The 20,766-nt window shown below is 38.5% G+C and overlaps 1 protein-coding gene across 1 annotated transcript in view; it reads right to left on the reverse strand.

Annotated features, from left to right (window-relative positions):
• The window catches only part of COL6A6 (collagen type VI alpha 6 chain), a 57,069-nt gene that overhangs the window by 24,800 nt on the left and 11,503 nt on the right, over positions 1–20,766 (reverse strand). Inside the window, 17 exon segments of the mRNA XM_087750124.1 lie at positions 3,794–3,856; positions 4,005–4,067; positions 4,781–4,816; positions 5,196–5,249; positions 6,212–6,277; positions 6,671–6,733; positions 8,151–8,204; positions 8,291–8,335; positions 8,701–8,727; positions 8,832–8,903; positions 9,809–9,862; positions 12,592–12,684; positions 12,921–13,066; positions 15,313–15,391; positions 15,504–15,850; positions 17,593–18,159; positions 18,981–19,553. Of these exon segments, the coding sequence (XP_087606250.1) occupies positions 3,794–3,856; positions 4,005–4,067; positions 4,781–4,816; positions 5,196–5,249; positions 6,212–6,277; positions 6,671–6,733; positions 8,151–8,204; positions 8,291–8,335; positions 8,701–8,727; positions 8,832–8,903; positions 9,809–9,862; positions 12,592–12,684; positions 12,921–13,066; positions 15,313–15,391; positions 15,504–15,850; positions 17,593–18,159; positions 18,981–19,553 (2,402 nt within the window).

Genomic DNA, 20,766 nt, shown 5'->3' on the forward strand with positions numbered 1-20,766 from the left:
GTGATTAATGGCTTCTGTTACTGAATGTGACCACGGGCCTTTGTATGTAACAGATCTCAAAGACCAAAACTAATGTGTTCCTAAAGAAGCACATGCATTTTTTCTTTTTTTTTGAACAGGTGTAGAAAATGCACAGACAGGAAGACAGAGCCCTCTCCATTTCTTTAACATCTTTATAAATGAACAAGTCTCATTATAGGGTAATGAAGAGGAAAAGTACTTTTCTGGGTTCTCTTTACAATGGATGCAAGTGACAAGCACATTTTTCTTTATACAGGACAGACACACGGAGATTTCTATCTGGTGTGAATTAAATATTCATATTCTAAAACACTGAGTAGAAATATTAAAAATTCTCTATATCTTGCAGATCACTGAGTTGTTAGGGGAAGGGACATTAGAAAGGACAATGCTTTCTCCAGTGCCCAGACCAGTGTATCACATAAGATGTGATACAGAAATGAAAACTGGAACAGTTAACTTGAGTGAAAAGATTAAATGACCACAGACTAGAATAATTCCAGATAATAATACCATGAAAATAGAAGAATAAAATGTCTTTCTCTAGTACAGGATTATGTTTTCAACTGAAATGCTTCAAATGACAGTGTACCTAGCATGGACTATTTTAGAGTATAAGGAAATTGAATAGCTTATTTCCAAACAAAAGTAAGTTGAGATGGTCAGATAACAAAAGTATTATTGACAACAAAGAGCTTTGTAGATATAAGGAACTGTGTAACCACGTGGCATTCATTCCTGGGGAAAAATGATATTACCAGAACAAGAGGCAGTTTCCTTGTGGTGAACTACAGCAGGAAAGAAAGTGGGACAAAACAAAGTCTAATGGATTAAGCAATTTGACCTTTGCTCTTAAAGTGGTTCTGTGACCTGCTCTGTGTTCCTGGGAAAGTCTACCCCTAGCTCTCTGCTTCTGCCTCTCCTTCCTCCACTGCCAATCAGCCCAGGACTAACTATTTGGATCTCTGATGTTTTTTCTAACAGGGTGCGACTCCACTTCCTAGAATAATGGCACTTCTGCTAGGGGGAACAGAGGAGTCGCTAGGGTCATTATTAAGAACACAATAGCAGTCCTGGGTGTCATATGCCAACACACAATGTATTGTATAAAAATATTCTGATACAAGATTTCTTTAAGAAAAGGTTCTCAAATACTGGGCAAGGAAAAAAAAATGGTCAGACATGATTCCTAGTCACTAGTTGGTGGCTATGACCCACCTCACACAGCATGACAATTTGAATGCTAACTGGAAGACAGGAAATCAATTCCCGTTTTGGTCACCGAACACCACACTTGCAAATAAACACAACATTAACATCCACACAGCATGTTCAATCAAAATGCCTAGGACGTGTGGCAAAACACTGAAGACACTGAGAAAACTGGACACCTTTTGGACAGAACTGACAAAAATGAGTGAAATTCAATCAAGAGACATGCTTCATACATCAAACTGAAGCCTCCTCAGCTCATTATTGGCAGAGGAAGATAAAGATAAGCAGTTGGTTCCCACGGGAAATTGTTTGCTGGGAAATGTATCTTTAAATAAGACTTCATATAGAAAATTAATTAGCTGCCACATCAAGGAAGCATTCAAGATGTCTTTCCAAAATAACAGCAAGCATTCCATGCCTGCAGAAAATATTGCTTTAAGAATCTTGTTCTCAAGACAAAAAGATAGCATTTTTATGGCTAAGCGCACAACAGAAAAAATATTATCTAGACTTGCATGTTGAGTGGCCTCCGAAAAAAACAAGTGAAAACAGTTTTGCTTTTCCCTAACAATCTTGGAATTTGGGACCAGAATAGCAAAAAGGACATATGTGAGTGATCTACAGGACACTTACAGTTCAAAAATAGTCTGTTGCAAAGTTGGTGGTGACATCAGAAGCAGGGTGGGTCATGATAGTCTCAGTGTATTAAATTTGATTCTAAAAAAGGTTTACAGAGATCGTGACTTTGCAGCACCAAGGTTGTCCCCAGCTAAAATGTAGCTTCAAATTCTACAGAGTGAGCTTCTAAAAAAATCAGGTGTTAATTTTATAGAAAGCACAGAGATATTAGAGAGAGACCAGCCTTCTGCTCTCATCAATACAACCCCTCCCTTTCATATATGTAATTATGTTTTCGACACCAAAGTCTCAGGGAACAATGTTACAATGAAAACAAGACTCATCTCCTATAAGCCACTAATCAACTGGCATTCCAACAAATTGGAGCCACATAAGCAATTTAGCTTGTACTGCCTCATACAGAGCAACTAGTATTTTCACTTTTTTACTGAGAAGCAACAATTTGCTTGAATCCTGCCAGTATTTACTTTCAAAAGGACAACAGGAAATAGCAAAGTGAGGGACAGAGGGAGATCTGGGAAGGCTGCCACAGGTAGGACCTCATCATCGTCTTCTTAGTGTACCAGACAGCTACTGATGAGGAAAAGGGAAAATTTCTGTGGGCGGGGGATACACTGTACAAATGAGCTGGGTGAAAAAATGCCTGCAGAGAGTAACATCCTTCACCTCTCCCCTGCTTTCCACCCAGTAGCCCTGCCGGTGAGTTCAGAGCAAGGGCAGTCAGACCAGAAAGCAGGAGGTCGAGCTGGTTTCATGACCATTGATCTGCTCAGTACAAAAGGCAGCAGCTATACTTCTCTTCCTCCATATCCCCCTAAAAATGTCCAAAGTACAAGGGAAGGGAGCTCATTAAAACACACAGCTGTGTGGGAGGTGGGAAATGTTTGGCAGCTGACAGAAGAGAGAATGGTAGTTTCAGAGAAAGAAGCAAGTGAGCGAGGGACCCTCCTGGGATTTGCGTGTTACTGGGAAGCCTATCACCAGGAAGCCAGTGAGAGGGCTTACGGGAACACACACTTGAGAGGTATGAGTTCGTACATATCACTTAATGTGTTTAACCACCAACTTTTAGCCTGTCTGGGCAAATTATTCCACTGGATTGTGAAAATCAGTCTGTTTACTTTGCTTTTGGATTAAAGTATTCAACTACAATTATACAGATTGGTTGGCAATGCACAGGAGGTTGTAGGAAGTCGGAGCATGGACAGCAAAAAGGTTAATACACTCATAACGAAACATCCATACCATCACTGCTCTTGAAAGCAAGCCCTTACAAAAAACCAAACAAACAAAAAAAACCAAAACACCAAAACCAACTGTGCTGCAGCACTTGGAACAAGATTTACACCCAGAAAGGAGAGCAAGGAGCAAAGGCAGAAAACCTAACACAGATTTTTGCTAATGAAAGAACTAGAATTCGTATGAACTAAAATTATGATAATTGTTAGATTAAGCACATTAATTCATACTTTATAGTTTCTGCATGACCAAATCTGTGACCTTTCCTCTCTTTTTCTGTCTTAGCTCACTATAATAAAACTGTAAAGTCCTTTGTTAATAGCTTGTTGTAGATAACTACAAAAACGTATTAAGTATAATTGCAGAATTTATCACAGCTTGGAAAAAATATTGATGCAAGAGAAGTGCCTTACACTATCACTTTTTTCTCTGTTATTGCTAGGAAGGTGGCATTATTAGAAAGCTAGTATTTTATCAGTAATAATTAAGTTTTATGGAATTTTTTTATTGCTTTTGTCTATTACCAATATCTATCTCCTTTTCTGGTCAATACCATGTACTGAAAAGAAACCTGAAAAATCAATGTAATGAAAAAACATTCAGATCATAATCCTCATTTGGTGATACACCCAGTACCTTACAATTAAACAACATGGCATGCTTTCAGTATATTACTTACTGGAGGACCCTTAGGTCCTGGTCTCCCTTTCTGTCCTTTTTGACCGTTACTGCCTTTTTGTCCCTAAAAACCAAAGTGCACAAAAGAGTTCATTAGTGTTGGGTTTTTTCCTTTTGTAAATAATATACATACATACATAATGTATGTAAATAATGTAAAAAACCCACCCATTAGTGTTGGGTTTTTTCCTTTTGTAAATAATAATGTTTACCTGAGGTCCTTTGTATCCTTGTTTTCCTTGCAAGCCATACTGACCAGGCTGTCCACGATTACCCTGTTTTTAAATGAGAACAAATTGTTGTTTTGTTAAGGTTTTCTCATGTGATCTAATGGACAGTAACATGTTGGGATGTATTGTATTAAAAAGGTCTTTTTTTTCTTTACATCTTCCTGCTATGGATAACGTATTTTCTTGCATTTGCAGATGTCAAGAAAAATTCCAGAGGACCTATCTAACCAGTCTGACTTCAACATGTTGAACACTGCAGACCCAGAATAAACTAGTAATCAACACAGCAAAAACAATCCGAAGACAGCACTCCTGAAACCACACAGTGATAATGTTCTTGAAATAATATCTTGTGTGTGGACAATATGCAAGGCACTAAAAATCATTTAATACTGCAGCCACCAGGAAAGACTTGCTGAGTGCTAAAAGCAGCAGCTTCTGCTTTCAAGGGCCTAATGTTGAAAATTGATACAAACAAAGGAGAAAAGACGTTTTATGCATCTAACTATACTTACATGCAAGCTATAAATACCTAAAATTTGCAGTTTTATCTGTGCAATATTTGGAACATACTCCTGCAAGTGTTTTAGTGTAATAGCATGAAGCATACACGTAAAAGTCCAGATGAGGTTCCCAATCAATTACAAAAAATGTTTCTCAAACATACCTATTGCAACTACTTTGAATTCTTTTTTTCAAAATTCTTGATTAAGCTCCTCTGTGGAAAAGGGCAGATATAAGAAAAGAATAGTTCTTACCTCTGGTCCCTGTTGTCCCCTTTGCCCTGGTATTCCCTAAGACAAGGTAAAAAAAAAAAGGCTGTGAGGCCAATATCACCTGAATGCTTTTAAAAGTGGCTAACTTGTTGCAATTAGTTCATTAAAACTTCAGCTGAAAGATAAACAAATGCAAAATTTATGCTTTTTAAAAAAAAAAATACTTAGAAAAACAGTAGTCCAGGTTTGGCCTCCAGTGCCATTCTGAATGTTGCTTAGGAAAATGTATTTTTATTTAACAATAAGGTTATTGCTACTCACCAAATTAAATATTGTTATCAGAAGTGCACGCAAGGCAGAGGCTAAAAAGCATTCTCCCACTAAATCAAGCCCAAGCAAGTTAAGAACTATTTTTCATTTTCACTGTGTACACGCTTCCTCTGTTAAAGGAACTTACCGGGTTGCCTACGCCTCCTGATGAGCCACGAGAGCCTTTTTGTCCTCTCTCACCCTGTACACGGAGAATTTAATTTCTTTAGCATCATTGCAATTTCTCATTTCTTCTTTTGTCTATTTTTGCATGCCAAATTTTTAAGACTGTCAAAAACTCTCTTGTGGGACTTCCCCACAACGACATTCTCTGTCAAAGTCTTTCAGTAAATAGCACTGACCACCAAAAACAACCAGTCACACATCTCTGAATGGGCCTGGCTTGTAGCACTATCTAAGAACTAGCAAATACCATTACAGCTCTTCTCAGAAAGATTCCTGCAGGCCCTTGTTAAGAGCACAGGGTTGGGGGTTAGAGAGTTGGCAGATCCCTGGCTCTGCTTCTAGCCTGCTCTTTGCTATTGGGCAAGTTACTTCCTCATTCTGTGCCTCACTTTCCTTTGTTGCGCTGAGGATAATGACACAGACCACTTGGGAGGGCATACTCCAGCAGTGTTCTGTCCGTGGTAGTCTGTGTGTCTGACAGCACTGGTGACCTCTGTGTGTGTATATATCTCTCTGGAATACAGGCTGAACCCTCACTACTGGCCAAACCTGCAAACAGGAGCAGCAGCAGCGGCATCCATTGGACTGGGACAGAAAGACCTCCTAGGTCTTAATGTGCACTTGACTGGGCTTCAGTGGTTGGGAAGGAGGAGTTCCCAGGTCCCGGAGTCCATGGGATGCAGTGGCCATCATAACATCTTCTCTTAAAATTTGAAGATTTAAATTATTTGCACATTGGAATCATATCAGGTGTTTGCCATTGCCTTGCGGGTTTGATGCTGACAGTGGTACTCATTCCTCTTCAGTGGTATTTCTGATCAAAGACCTTTCAGACCTTTGTTAGCATCACATTTGATAAGTGATGAGTTCCCATATCCTTAGCAAAGATACATTTCAAATAGTGCAGATAGGAGGAGGAAACTGTGTAACTGCTAAGCAGATATCTTACAGAAATTCCACATATTTCTAAACAATTACCTCTTCCCCCTCTTCTCCTGCAAAGCCTCTTTTTCCTACTATTGCACTGTTCAGTCCAGGGTTACCCTGAAAAAAAGAAACACCTCCCAGTAAGAATGCTTATTTTTACAAAATCTGAGATGTTAAATAAACAAGTCAGTCCTTAGTCAATGCATATGATTACTGTCAACATTAGAAGGAGTTCTGTTTAGAGAGAACAGATCAAGGATTTGGTAGTACTAACTACTTAAAAATTGTAAACGTTCATCTTTAGCAAAACAATAGAGAGATTTACCTATATGAAGGGTTAATAAAAAGCCTATGTATTAGACATGCTGCAGTCATTGCAATATCATGTGAACACACTGGAAGAACATCTTGGTTTTGCCCTGGTGCACAGGAGACTATGTAAAGCCTTATGAGTACATACACAAAGACAGTCTGCATCTAGAAAATAATGATGCACTTGAAAAAACATACAGGATCTCCTCGAAAGCCCTTCTGGCCACGATCACCAGGGGGTCCTCTTGGTCCTGGACTTCCCTGAAAGCAGAACATATCTCAGTAAGAACCTGAAGCACTACTTTCATGCAGGAATTGCCAAGAGAGAGGTCCAAGTTCCATCCTTTCAACCTTCATTTTTAAATAGTCTCACCCACAGTTTCTTCCCCAATTCCACTCCCAAAAAACCAGAAAACTGGGGATTCTTGGACAGGAAGCAATATAGAAACAGGCACTGTGCTCTACATTTTGTTTCATTGGGTTTTTTGGGGTTTTTGTAACTAAAGAATAAATTCAAAATTCTTATTGCAACAAAACAGAAATTATTCCAAATATCAAAGAACTTTATTTGTAGACTACAACTTTGAAAGGCATATGCTAACGTACATTTCATGTTTTGAATGTAATGGTGCTCATCTGTGAATAACCAGAGTCCTCGAGCAATCAGCCCTGTGCCTCCTTGGGCACATGTATAAGGGCAAAAAGGGCAAAGGGTAAGACAGTTTCTTCTGGAAGTAAGATACCAAGCAGTTATTTGAAAGTATTGTTTTCCACACGTGAAACAGGTATCCAGTTGCTGCTCCTGCAAGTTCAAGTTGTTCATGCACAGATCTGCATGGTGGCCACCCACCAGCCTGCCATCCCTAATAGCAGGCATTGAATTGTGGAGGCTAAACTGCAACCAATGACCTGAATTATCACCTTGGTTCCCATTGAGGATCATTTTTACTACATGGACCAAGCCAAAATGTTCAGTGTCTACCAGGCTGGGTTTTTTGCTTCAGTTAGCCATTCTACAAATGGGGTCTCATCAGCGAAAAGACAAATGGTCAATTCTCCAACTGTCTACTGAAGCTGCCACAAGGCATTATCTCTTCTTGCCATTTGGAGTCGTAAGTCACACCTTGTTTCAGACTGCAAGGTACCTGGAAAGGCAACAAGGCTGCTCCATGCTTCATGAAAAAGAAGCTATCTAACATTGGCAAACACAGATAATAAAAAAACCTCGTCTCGTGTATGTAAATCTGCCAAGGTACTACAGAGGTAGGAGGCCTCTGTATTACAAATTAGTCATATGCAGAAATTATTTGATCCCTTAAAAAATATGAGAAAATGCCCACCTAGAAGACTGTAAGGTACAGATCTAATTATTCTTCAAATTCTCTTTCAAATAGAAACATCCTACAGAGCAATTATTTTCTGGGTATATACCCTATTTACAAAAATACCGGCTGGCTATTCATCAGTAGTTTGCTCTTCTTCAGATGCTGGAAGTCCTATAATAACTCTCCTGATAGGAGTTCAAACAAAAAATGCGCAAATAACTTTGTGGTACAATGTCTACTCCTTGTGCTTGAGGGTTTATTAAAGATATTTCTCACAGGGATAGTTTCATGAAATAGCCATACTATTGTTCTTAAATCCAAACCCTGAACAATAAAAGATAACAAAATGTTACCGGATATCCAATGTCACCCTTTTCTCCTTTCTTTCCAGGAACCCCAGGAGATCCCTTAAAGACAAAATATGGCATATTAATTCATTTTTATCATTCAGTAACTCTGAGGTCAAGAAAGCAAAAGAAAGAAAATAATGTACCTCTTCTCCTCTAATTCCATCACTCCCATCTTCCCCATTGTCACCCTGAAATAATACAAATGTGCATGAATTTTTCACATAAACAACCAGTGCACATGTACAAACTCCAGCAAGAACAGGGTGACATAGACCAAGATTTAAGGAAAAAACAAAAAAACAAACAAACAAAAAACAGAAGAAAAACTAAACACAGGAATTAATGCTTGAAGTTTCATATCTTGTATGTTCCCGAGGCACAACCATATACTGAGCATTGCAGCAGACATCTGCAAAGCAGCCTAAAAAAAAGTAACATTGACTTAACACTCACTGACATCTCTGCAAAACTTTCAAAATCTTCACTTAGTGCACGACAAAGCCCTAAAGAATACTGCATTCACAAACTCAGACTGTCTAGAGTCATACTGTACCTTTTTTCCAGAAAATCCTCGAAACCCCTGAAAAGAAAAAAGATGGCAAAAGTTAGAATAACATGTAATAAAAACATTCAAGGATTATTCTAAATCACAATGAAACGGTATTTTCAGAATTGTTGTTTAACCTTTAAACCTCTTTTGCCTGGACACCCCATGTTGCCTTTTCTTCCTCCTGGTCCAGGTGGTCCTCTTGGGCCCTGAAAGAGAGAGGAAGAATCCAATTGTTTAAATTTATGTGAGGTTTACACAAGCTGGCAGCTAAATCTGTTAGAGGTATCTGGTCCTGTAGTCCTGGAAAGCCATAGTTGTTTTTAGTTTCCACTGATGGGTCTTTGCTCATTTAGTAGGTTGTTTTTTGTTTGTTTGTTTGTTTTAATTTGGAACAAAAGCTATATAGATGAAAACTGTTTGCTCTTTTGGGAGCAAACAAACATATCCACCAAGAGGTGGTCTTGCAGTACACCTCCCAGGCTCTTTCCCTTTCATGTTTTTGGTTTCAGCAACCTACCAGCATCAAAAAATATGACACTTGAGTCAAATCAAGAAGATATGGTTTGGATGGTTTTCAAAAAACACATCTAATTTGGATACAACCAAAAATACCTAAAAATGGATGCCTAGATCTTGACCCAAATGGATGCCTGGGTCTTGACTGGCCCAAACTGGCCAGTTTCTTCTGCAGAAAATGACTGGGTTTGTCTCCATTTGTTTACTTTTAGTTTCCCCATACAAAACTTTTTGATTTTTCAATAATAACTTAGGAAAACGTGAAAAAAAAAAGAGGAAAACAAAAAACTACTTTTTGTAGAAGTCTTCTACGGGAATAAAAATAAATTCCCAAATAGTTTTGCTAAGTAGGCACCCACCCATACATGAGCTAATCAGGTTGTTGTAATGTATGTTCTTTATATCCCAAGAAATGTTACTCAATTTTTTATGATCTTGTCTCTGTTTTATTCAAATGATGTGAGGGAGTTCTCATCTTGGAAAGATAATAGAGCTTAGTAAATTCACTATCCAGCTAGTTTAGATGTTCTTTTTTTTTCCATGCTCAAAAGTTTTGGTTTTCACAAACACAGGTTTTTAAAGTGTTATAACTTACCGGTTCTCCTTCATCGCCAAGATATCCCAGGTTGCCTTTAACACCATTGGGTCCCTGAAGTTAAAAGATGAGAGATAATATTATAATACTTGGTTGACCTTCAGAAACTATTGGGGAACTCTGGAAAAACTCAATGGGCCATTATACTGTTCTTTGCCTATTTTGTCCCTCTGCTTACTCTGGGCTTCAAACACTGTTGAAAACTTGAATAACAAACAACTTCTTTCCTGATCATTTTTCTCCTAATGTGTCCCCTAATGTTACTAACAGTTTAATTCATCACTAATGCATTATTTGTCCCACATTTAAATTTGAAGATGGCCCAATGTTTTTATTAGATGCTCCAGGGAGAAACAATTTTCTTTCACTGCAGGCACCAGCAAAAGCTCTTTCAAAGTTTTAAAGTGTCTCCAGCAACTAATTATACATTTCAAGACAACATTGAGATACACCTTTATTACTGAATTTTTAAAAGCTGATTGATAGGGGAAAAAAAGAAAATCTTGCACAAGATTCATAATCTGTCATACATAAATGCTTATTTTGCATTTTTATGAAAAATGTTTCATTGGTTTGGATAGAAAACCAGTGTCATTGGCTACTTCTGCTTCAAATAGTTTCTTCTTGAATGTCTTTTGTATCAATAGTAGTCAATCAATTGCTCTTCTGTCTTTGCTGGTGAGAGGGGTTGGACTAGATGATCTTCAAAGGTCCCTTCCAAGCCAAACCATTCTATGATTGTATGACTGGAGCTTCTTCATACTAGCATGAGACTGCTTTAATGGCTCCACATTTGTCAGTCTGGATGAGCAAGAAAGTATGTTGAGGATGACCAAAAAGCAATTGCCACCCATAGGATAAAACATGCCTTCTCCAAGTGATTACTTTTGACATAAGCCACGCTAAGGATTTGACCTGAGACAGTCTGGTACCTGTCCTTCTAAGAAAGGAGTGTGCTTTAAAAAATAAGTCCCAAATAGATGTTAGCCAAGAAATACTTCTGAACAGATATGGCAAAGATTTTAGAGCTTCTGTGCAGAGTCCTTCCTTGTGTAGTCCAATCAGATTTTTAGAAATCAATCTCTTTTCAGACTATATTCTTTATAACACAAAATGTACAAAAATTCTTGATGTTTCTGATTTAACATTGTTCTTTCATATTATTTTTTATTCTAGTCCAATAATTTTTGAAGAAGTTCATGTAACATATCTTTACATAAGAGTTGAGAGTGCACTGTTCCCCTGGTTAGGAGCCCAGGAGGAAAGAGGGATACTAGTAAATAAATAAGTTGTGGAGATAGTATCTTAAAATGTGTATGATTGATGAGAACTGTTTTAGGAGAGATCTAATCAGCAAAACAGGGGCAATTGGGACTGTATAGAAAGTAACATTTCATTTATACAGGGGACATTCTTCTACCATATTTGCACTCATGATGTTTTGAAAAAGTGTATTCTTCAAATACCCAGATGATAGAGCATGTTTTTATTTAGAATTAATGCATACATTTGACAGAACTCTCAATTATTATGGAAGCTGTCAAAATAAGTTACTTAAAATTTAATGGAATTAAATGTTACACTACTGAACTACAGTACAGAATTTTCCACTATTTCTTAACTACATCAAAGGAAAAGAATACAAGAAAAGTCACAAATGTCTGAGGTTTAGGAGGGGTCTGTTGCATTCCTTAACTGGACATCTAGTTAGTAAAAAAAAAAAATCAAAAGACAAATAATTTTGTTTAACGTATTTTTTACTTGTTTGTATGGGTTAACTTTTAATTCCCTAGCCTGTAGCATTTCACTGGCATTTTTCCATTGACTTCAATGGAAACTTTACTATTGAAATGAAATGCAATGTCCTCATGAGATTTTGATTCTTTTTGGGACTTCTGCAGAAACAACCAATTCCTACCATAACTTGTTCCAAGACTGTTAAAAAATGCGGTCATTAGGAACACAAGCAGTCATTAGGAACTTCTGGCTCTGAATAGAGATCTCTGAACGACACGCATTCTAGGGAAAAGCAGGCAAATTGCTAACCAAAACCAGTATTAGAATCTTTAGATGAGCTCATCAGTTATGCAGTGTTCCCCAACCTCCATACTACTCATAACTGATGACTGATTCCTCCTCCTGCATTGTTAGACAGAGGGTATATTGTGATTTTGGAAGATATACAAAAATCATGCCATAAAACATAGGTAGATAAACATCTTCATCCTCTTGCCTTTTTCCAAAGCAGTCAATAGAAGACAGCTAACAATGAAAAAATCAACAGGTTTAGATTTTAAAATTAGCAACACAAGTAAAGGAGCTAGATGTTTTGGTTTTAAGACAAGATTTTTCCTTTGCATTTATCATTTTCTTTTATCTCAGTGACCAGTAGCCTCAAAAAGACAGTTTAGTTCTCACCTAAATCACTCAGTCCAGCTCAAGAGGACTGTTGGAAATCTATTTGCAGCGTAAGAGAAGCTCACAAAAGAAAAACCTGCTTTAATTACCCACAGCTCCTCTTGCTGACCTGCAAGGTAATAGCATCAGGCTGGACAAGAGGCCTTCCCAGAGGTAAAAGACATCACTGAATACTGATTACATTCACCAGCAGCATTGCATTCAGTTGCAGAATAATTTTTGTGCATCACACTCATCAGTAGCTGTGGCAAAGGCAGTAAGTACCACCTGCAGGTGGGGACCCCAAGGTGTGATTTTTTTCCACATGCAGCCCATCATTACTTACAACTCAAACTTAGCAATACAAAGCTAGAATGTATTCTTACCTTTATCCCTCGTCTTCCCATAGCTCCCATTTCACCTTCTTCCCCAGTACATTTGCAAGACAAACAGCAGCAGGTCCTCTCAGCAATATTGTTCTTAAAAAGAAGAAGTTACTGCAGATGAAAATGTATTTTCCAAAAATTTCCTCATGGCTCTGCTCCTGCTCTTACCGGAAGCACTCACCGTAAGAATACAACTGGATTTTATGCTCTATTAATAGCATGACTCCTTTATTACTCATATTTACCAGACTTAATACTTATGGTCTGATTGTGCACGTTTTTTACCCAAGATCTTACTGTGTACGTTGGTTCTTTACCAAATAACTTACCAAGAACTTGGATAGCCTGCTAGCGATATCTGTCATGCCAATATCTAAGTGAGTTCCGTATTCAAATCCTTTTCCAAACTCAATGGATCGGAGGTTTTGAAAATCGGAGGCTCCTTCCAGAGCAACAGTTATAAGACCAGCCAAACCTAATTATAATAAATATAAATATAAATATAAATATAAATATAAATATAAATATAAATATAAATATAAATATAAATATAAATATAAATATAAATATAGGTTCCACTGAAAAACAGTTTCTGTACCTTGTATATACACGCATCATTAAGAAGGTGAATGATATCTGTTAGAAATGCCAGCTGTAAAAGCCATACTTTTGATGGTATACAATTCTGTAAGTGATTCAAATGAGGTGCTAGTGACAATGAAGAGCCAATAAAAGGCTCAAGATAAAAATATTCTTATTTGAATAATGATTAATGATTCAAGACCATATGGTTGATTTGGGTGTCAACATAAATATTCACTTAATCATTTAGCTCTTAGGAAAAACAGAAGCTGTGGGCTGCACTTCTTTTTACATTAAAATAATAATAAATATTGGTGGCTCCAAGTCATCGTTCCATCTGCTACAACAGCAGATCTAAAGCTGAGGTAGACATCAGAGAAATTACAGATCTGAATTCTCTGTTTCTCCAACCAAGTTTTGCTGTAAGAATGCATGTCTTTACATTGATCTAGAATGACACCCGGGTAAAATTAGAGTAAGCCTGTAGCCACAAGACACTTCCTTAGGTTGCAACGCAAGAGGCAAAGAGATATGCTGTGCAGTAATGTCCTGAAGTACTCCCCTTGAACTCAGATTATTCCGAGAAACAACAGGGAAAAGTCTATTTCCTTGTACAAGGGAAAAAAGCACAGTGAAGCAACAATTAAGTTGAAAATGCAGTTATATTGGGATTCCAGGGTGAGACTTAGGGAAGGAGCCAAATGCACAGAGGAGTATGCTGGTCACAGCAACAGCAACAAGCAGTACTTCTCCAGGTTTCTGGCTTGGTCCTGAGTCCCTTTTATACAGTTGTACAATGCAGCTGGCAATATCAGCAGATTCAAACCCAAACAAACTGAGTTTACTCTGATTTAAGTTCCCTGAATCTAGCAGACTCCTGACTCACTTGAACAGAGATGAGAGCAGTCTCTAGCTGGATGATGCTGCACAGCCCCAGGAAATGAAAATAAAAACCAACAGAAACAAACAAAAAACATCCAAACTTAAGACCAAAGCTATTTTAAAATTTATTTTAAAATGTATTTTAAAACTCAATCCCAAATCACACTTCTACACCTAATCTGCTTATTGATGCAGGACAACTGACCAACAATACACAACACGCCAAGGAAAACAGTCCTTGGTACAGCTGAGTGAGCTGTTAGGCATATCTGTCTGTCTTCTCATCTTTCCTATGTGGCTGCCATAGTGTCAAAATAAGCCTCATGATCTCCCCATTATTACTGCTCTGCAGTTAACAGCATCTTTGCTAAAAGGACTGTTATGCTTCATTTTCCTGGCTGCTCTTGTCACCCTTGTACTCCACTATAGCTCTTCTTGCCACTTCCCTGCTGTTCAGAACAGGGAATTCTTTGCAAGGTTGTTGTTGGGAAAAGAGAGAGAGACAATAGACATGAGACAAGAGATGTCTGTGTGGGATGAGGGAGGGACAAGCACACACCAAAGGGACTGGTACCAATTGAGAAGCCCCTTGCATCTCCCTTTAGCAAATCTAGCCCTTTCATCTCCAGTTCTGTTTTTCATTGTTTCTTGCATGACAGTCTCCTGCACACATCAGAAAGGCTTAGCCTGTGGCAGCTTCTCCATGCCTCCTGCCCTACCTCTCTGACCCTGGGCTCTGAAATCAGGTGCTGATGCAGATACTGAAGCCTACAGGGCAGGGGAGAAGATAACTACTCAGACTAACTTCTCCCCACTCTGCTAGGTTTCTGGGTGATAACAGACAGTGAAGACAAGGCAGATTGATTGGTGAAACGTAACAGACGTGTGGTTGTAGGAAAGTTAATTAAACATTGTAAGAAAGATTGATTCAGATCATAAAATCTCTAAATGGGGAAGTCATCCCAAAGAAGCATTACTGTTTACTTAGCCCTGTTACTAGGTGTTTTCTGAAACATCTGCTACTGGCCACAGACAAAGATAAGAGCCAAGCTAGGAAGACAGTCTTATCTGGCATTGTCAATCTCACTTCAATAGAGCTATTCTGATTTACATCGACTGGGGCTCTGAGACTATAACTCCTTTTATTTGCTGCTAATCTCCCTCTGCTCTTTCTGCAGAAAAAATTCAATACCTCTTCTCACCCCATTGCTAGGCCACCTAAGAAATTAAACAGTCTGACTTTTCTAAAATAGATACCTTTCTTTTTAAGTTCTTCAGATTTTTGTTCGAGGGCTTCTAAGTCATCATCCATACCATCTGAAAACACAAGTAATACCTACAAAGACATCAAAGAGAGAATTTAAATCACACAGAAGCAAAGAACAATTGTATTTCAATCTTTCTTATGCAATTTTGATGAAAGGCTTTTGCCTAAGTCATCACGTTACCTTTTGCCGGGTCTCATCCTTGTTCTGAAATGTTTCCCAGAGTGACTGCAAGAATTCAACGTTAAGTTGGGATGGTCTCTTGATCACAGCATCTGACAGGTTACGCAGGACAGAATCCTTGTCGATGTAGAACTTTGTGGATATTGGAGTAACAGTATTCTTCACTTGAACAGCCACACTGCTCTGTGCCTTGGACCCAAGATTGCAGCTCACGTCCCTCAGAGACAGGAGGGCTTGCAAAATGTCAGGGAAATGCTTTTCCAGTTTGGTCTGTCCATGAAATAAGCGGTGGCCTTCCCTCTGTGATGAGATGTCAAATCCCACAGTGATATCCACAAAGCAAGCTACTGTTGGGCAAATCATAAATAAATGCATCAAACAATTTTCATTTCAGGTAAAGAAAAACAGAAGAGAAAAAAACACAACAAAGGGAGACAAATGCACATCAGCTACGTAGGCAGGAGCCTCTGGAATGTGTCATCTCCAAGCCTCAGGTAGGTTATCTAAAATGAATCTTTAGGTCTCTAATTCATTTAGAGACATGCTCATCTTAAACTTACTAAGATTAATTTTTAATTTCTAGAGAAAAATTGTGGAAATGAAAAGCATATTGGACAGATAAAGCTGTCAAATGCCTTTAACTGAAAATGTGTTCTGTAATTATCCTTATATAACAAATCTGAGAGCCCATCCTTCTTAATAGCAACGCCAGTATCAGCTTCAGAAATTATTTCACTGGAGATACTTCTCAGTTCAGTAGATTTTGTCCCTTTTTTCCCCTTATTTCCCAGCTACAGGCAATTGAGCAGGTATAATTTAGAAGATCAGAGGGCTGTTTGTTTTTAACATGTTGTGCTGGAGATTTAACACAGAACTGCTCTAGTATTCTCATTACTTTAAAAGTAATGCTATGCCTAATGTTTAAGGTTTGGGTTCCCTTCTTTGCTCCTCATCATGCTTTTTACCTGTGCTTGCACATTCATTGTGGCATGCACAGCTCTGCAGTTAACAGACAGAGCAGGTGGCCCCAACTCTCAATATGCATTTTAGCATCATTTCTCACTGCATGTGAGGTGATGGGAAAACCAGAAGTGAAATGAAAGCATATGCCACAAAATCATAGAATCATAGAATTGTTTAGGCTGGAAAAGACCTTTAAGATCAAGTCCAACCGTTAACAAGAAGTACTGCCACCATGTCGCTTGTTTAATTAGATGTAAGGTCACTCTAATCTGTAGTATGACTGAGTCACTGCATGGGTATTCTATGAGATTAATGTCTTTCTCATATTATTTCTGTCTGCAACTCAGGAGAGGAGAAAATACAGATTTTTAAGAATTACACCTATTGCTAGTAGTAGTTTATTTCTGCTCTGCAATGGTTGTAACCGCTTCTAACTTTCTCAAATTAGTGTTTGGATGATATGGCATGACAGTTGCTGTTCACCCAGAAGCAAAACCTATTTGAAAGTGCTAAAGCTGTACTTTGAGTAAGGAAATGGATGAAAATTATACACTTTAAAGCTCAGACAGATGTTTAAACAATTAAAACTAAAATCTTCAAGCCTGGGTTGTGTGATCTCAATCAATCAGTTCAAATTTGCAGAAATGAGAACATAAGTACATGGATAAGTTAATGAGGTGTACACCAGGGTGTGAACTTGCAGAAAACTTACTAAATTCACTGTAACTGTTCACGTGTGTCTTTTTACCCTTCCTGAAGGGGAGAAAATGGGAACTAACTTATGTACGAGGGAAGGAAAGTATCTGAATCGGCAGCAAGTGAGAAGCTAACACAATGCAAACTGACATGAGTGGTTATTTGTTTGTCAGCTCATATCCTTTTTTCTAGGGAGGGAGCAAAGAGAAAACATCTGGGTCATTTTTTTCGGCAATTTTAGAGAGACTGGATGTAGCTAATTTATTCCACGCAGATCATTATCTTCACGTGAGTGAGAAGAATTTTTCTATTCTGTTTTCAGAGTATGGCAGAAGATCAACCAAATGTATTCGAAGAACCACTCTAACTGGGAAGCACACTTAAAGCAGCACATGGAGATCTTAGAACAGTTTGGTTCAGGGATGTTTACCTTTTCTATTGTCATCCTCACAAATAACATCAACCAGTCTTTTTTTTATGGTCTTCAAGTTAGAAAAGTCATCAACGGCATATTTCCTACTTGATGATCCAGTTATCTGTGTTAGCTGGGACTGATCAACATTTCCCACGCCTATGGCATATATATCAACACCTTTCTTCCTCAGGCTTTCTGCTGCTCTTACAGCTCTAGTGGTTGTTCGTCCAGCAATGATTACCAGTAAAATCTGTTGAGTATTTTCATGTATTCTGCTACCCTTTTCTGGTTGGAAGCTGAGTTTCACTTTCTCAAGTGCATTTTCAATATTACTTTGCTGTCCTTCAATTTGTTTGATGTTTCGAATTCGAAATTCTAGTTCTGATCTGTTCGGAAAAATGCCTAGGTTGAACTCTTCTTTATAGACACTACCGTACAGTGCAAAGCCGATTTTGGTATTTTGAGCAATAACAGCTGGATTGATTACACTTGTCACAAAGTCCATCATTATCCTGAAGTTTTCTTCATCTATGTTTCTGGAACCGTCCACTAGGAAAATAACATCTGCTTTCTTTGGACAGTCTGCAGAAGATAAAGGAAAATATATTATTAATAAAGTACACAATTCTATGTATATCATTAGTAGTCCTGTCTCTACCTCCCACATCCTACTACTCATATTGACAAAAAAACCCTCAACAAATAGGACTACAAAAAGAAAGTTAAGCACATAAAACGTAATGTACATGGAAATTCAGACATCTAGTCCCAGAACACAAAACATACTCCTGTAAGCACATATGTTGCAGAGCAACCATAGGTACATTTCCCTCTTACCTACTGAGCAAACAAAGTTACATTGGCCTAACCAAATGTCCATGGGGCAAGGGCACATTTCATCTCAGCCTCATGCAAATGCCTAAAGAGGTCAGGTGACTCACACACCAAAAATGCCTATTTCTCTCCATGCTGTTTAGAATGGGAAACTACAGTGACTAGACATGACAGCTGTAGACAGCTAAAGATAAATCCCATCCTATGTGTATATACAAAACTGAGACTCTTCAGGATTCATAGATGAGATGTCCCCCCTGTTCAAGAACCAAATTGCTCTCAGCATGCTTACCATAGCCCAAAAGGACCAACTTCCAAATAAAGCACAGGAGCCATAGCTACTTCCATTCAGAAAGATGGCAGAAGGAGAAGGTAGGAAAGAGTAGCCACTACAAGAGCCGAACCAAACAAGCAGGCAACAGAGATGACTGCAATTTAAATCACGTTAATCAGAACAGATGATGTTATCTGTACCGATCTTACAGATGCCTTTGCAAGACTGTCCTTCAACCACAGTGGTAGGGGAAGAGGAAGCTGATCACAAAAGCCAATAGTGAGTATACACTTACCTGGTACTGAAATATTACATATATTATTTGTTATATTTGCAGTTAAGTTCTCAAGTCCTTCAAAGGTATCCACATAGAAACATTTGTTCTCTGACCCAGCCATTGTCAGAAGCTCATTTCGATTTGCTCCTCTTACTCCAATTGCGTAGATGGTAATTCCTTTGTCCCTTAATCTCTGGGACACATCATCCAGCATGGCTTTATCATGGGATTCCCCATCAGTTATCACTATCAGCACTTGGGGAACTCCTTTGCTCTTGCGGCTGCCATGGTGTTCAGTGAACAACATTTCTGAACGGCCCAGTGCCTTTGCTGTGTAAGTTGCTTCTCCTAGAAGTTCATCTCTCTGGATAGCCTCAGTAATCTCTAGTTTTGTAGTATAGTCATTGAGGTAGAAGAGCAGTACTGGTTCATCAGAATATTTTAGTGCTCCAAACTGAACTCCATCTGGGCCGACATCAGATTGTTTCACCAGGGCAATCATGAAGTCTTTCATGGCCTGGTACTGTAAGCCTATGCTTCCAGAGCTGTCTATAACAAACACAATGTCTAAACGCTCCACTCTTCTGCATTCTGTAAACACAAATTGAGAAAAGTGAAGATTTCATGTGTAAAATTATGCAGAATCTTACTGATTATAATAACTCAAGTCCATTTCTCAGAGTTCTATGAAATGTCTGTATAACTTTGCTAACTGAATGGTGTTTGCACAGATAACTGTCTTGCTACTATCCTTAAGCTGCACATACGACAGATTCTTGTGCTTCTGAGACTGTTCAGGGTGAACTTCATGATTCCAGTAGTCAGAGCAGAGTTAGACTAAACAATGTTGTCTCAGTTATCAAAAATGCTATCCTTTTGCTCTGGACACCACAGTACAAGGTTTATAGAGCAAACAGAAATTGTCATATTTCAGTTGATATTGTGGAAATATTTCTATTAGCTTACAATATCTAAAGCTATCCTTCCACAGGATATGAATATTAACTGAAACTTTCCACCCCCTTTCATACAGCACATTTTGTCACTTCATACTTAACATCTAGCAGAAAAAATCCAAGTTTATTTCATAGCTGAATTAAACATAGCAGTGGGTTTGCCTCCTACAGTCTCTGTCTTGTAAATTAGTGCTTTGAGGAGGTGGGCTAACACCCTTCCTCCAGCTTACTCCCTGGTGGGAGAACGGCCTGGTCCCTCTGAAGGGCAGTGTTCTCCCAGTTGCAGACATACAGAGCAGCACAGATGATAGCTGGTGACTCATTATATTACAAGCTTCCCTGTTTACACCTGATCTTTCTCACTGCATAAGCTACCGATGCCTTTTCCAAAACTGCTGAGAAGAAAAAATGATGCTTAGCATCTTGGCTAATTGCAGTAGTACTTAAAAACTCTCCTTAGTTACAAGTTCTGTATTGCAGTAGCACAAAGACTAGCCACATGTCTGAACATCGACTGTTTGGACCTCTTAGGACTTTGAATACATCACCCTTGCATGCCTTATGCTTTGCTCTTGTCCCCACTCTCCCCTCAGCCTCCACTGCCTCACCCCTAGGTGAAGAAAGGGAGTTTTGAAAGCTCAGAAACTGAATGCTGGGCAGGCTCAGTACTGAACTCAACAGTTAACCCCACCTCTTTTAAGTAAGTGCAATTTCCATGACTGAAGCAGCAACTTTGAATCTGAGTTTTAGCAAGCTACTCTATGTTCTATGTTTATACAGCAGAGAGAGATCAAACAGTACACACCCTTTAAGGTCTTTTGCGCTGTCACAACAATACAGTACGCCTT

This window comes from Nipponia nippon, unplaced genomic scaffold (assembly GCF_047370975.1).
Source record: "Nipponia nippon isolate SJK-2023a ecotype South Korea unplaced genomic scaffold, ASM4737097v1 scaffold_1, whole genome shotgun sequence".
Taxonomy (NCBI): domain Eukaryota; kingdom Metazoa; phylum Chordata; class Aves; order Pelecaniformes; family Threskiornithidae; genus Nipponia; species Nipponia nippon.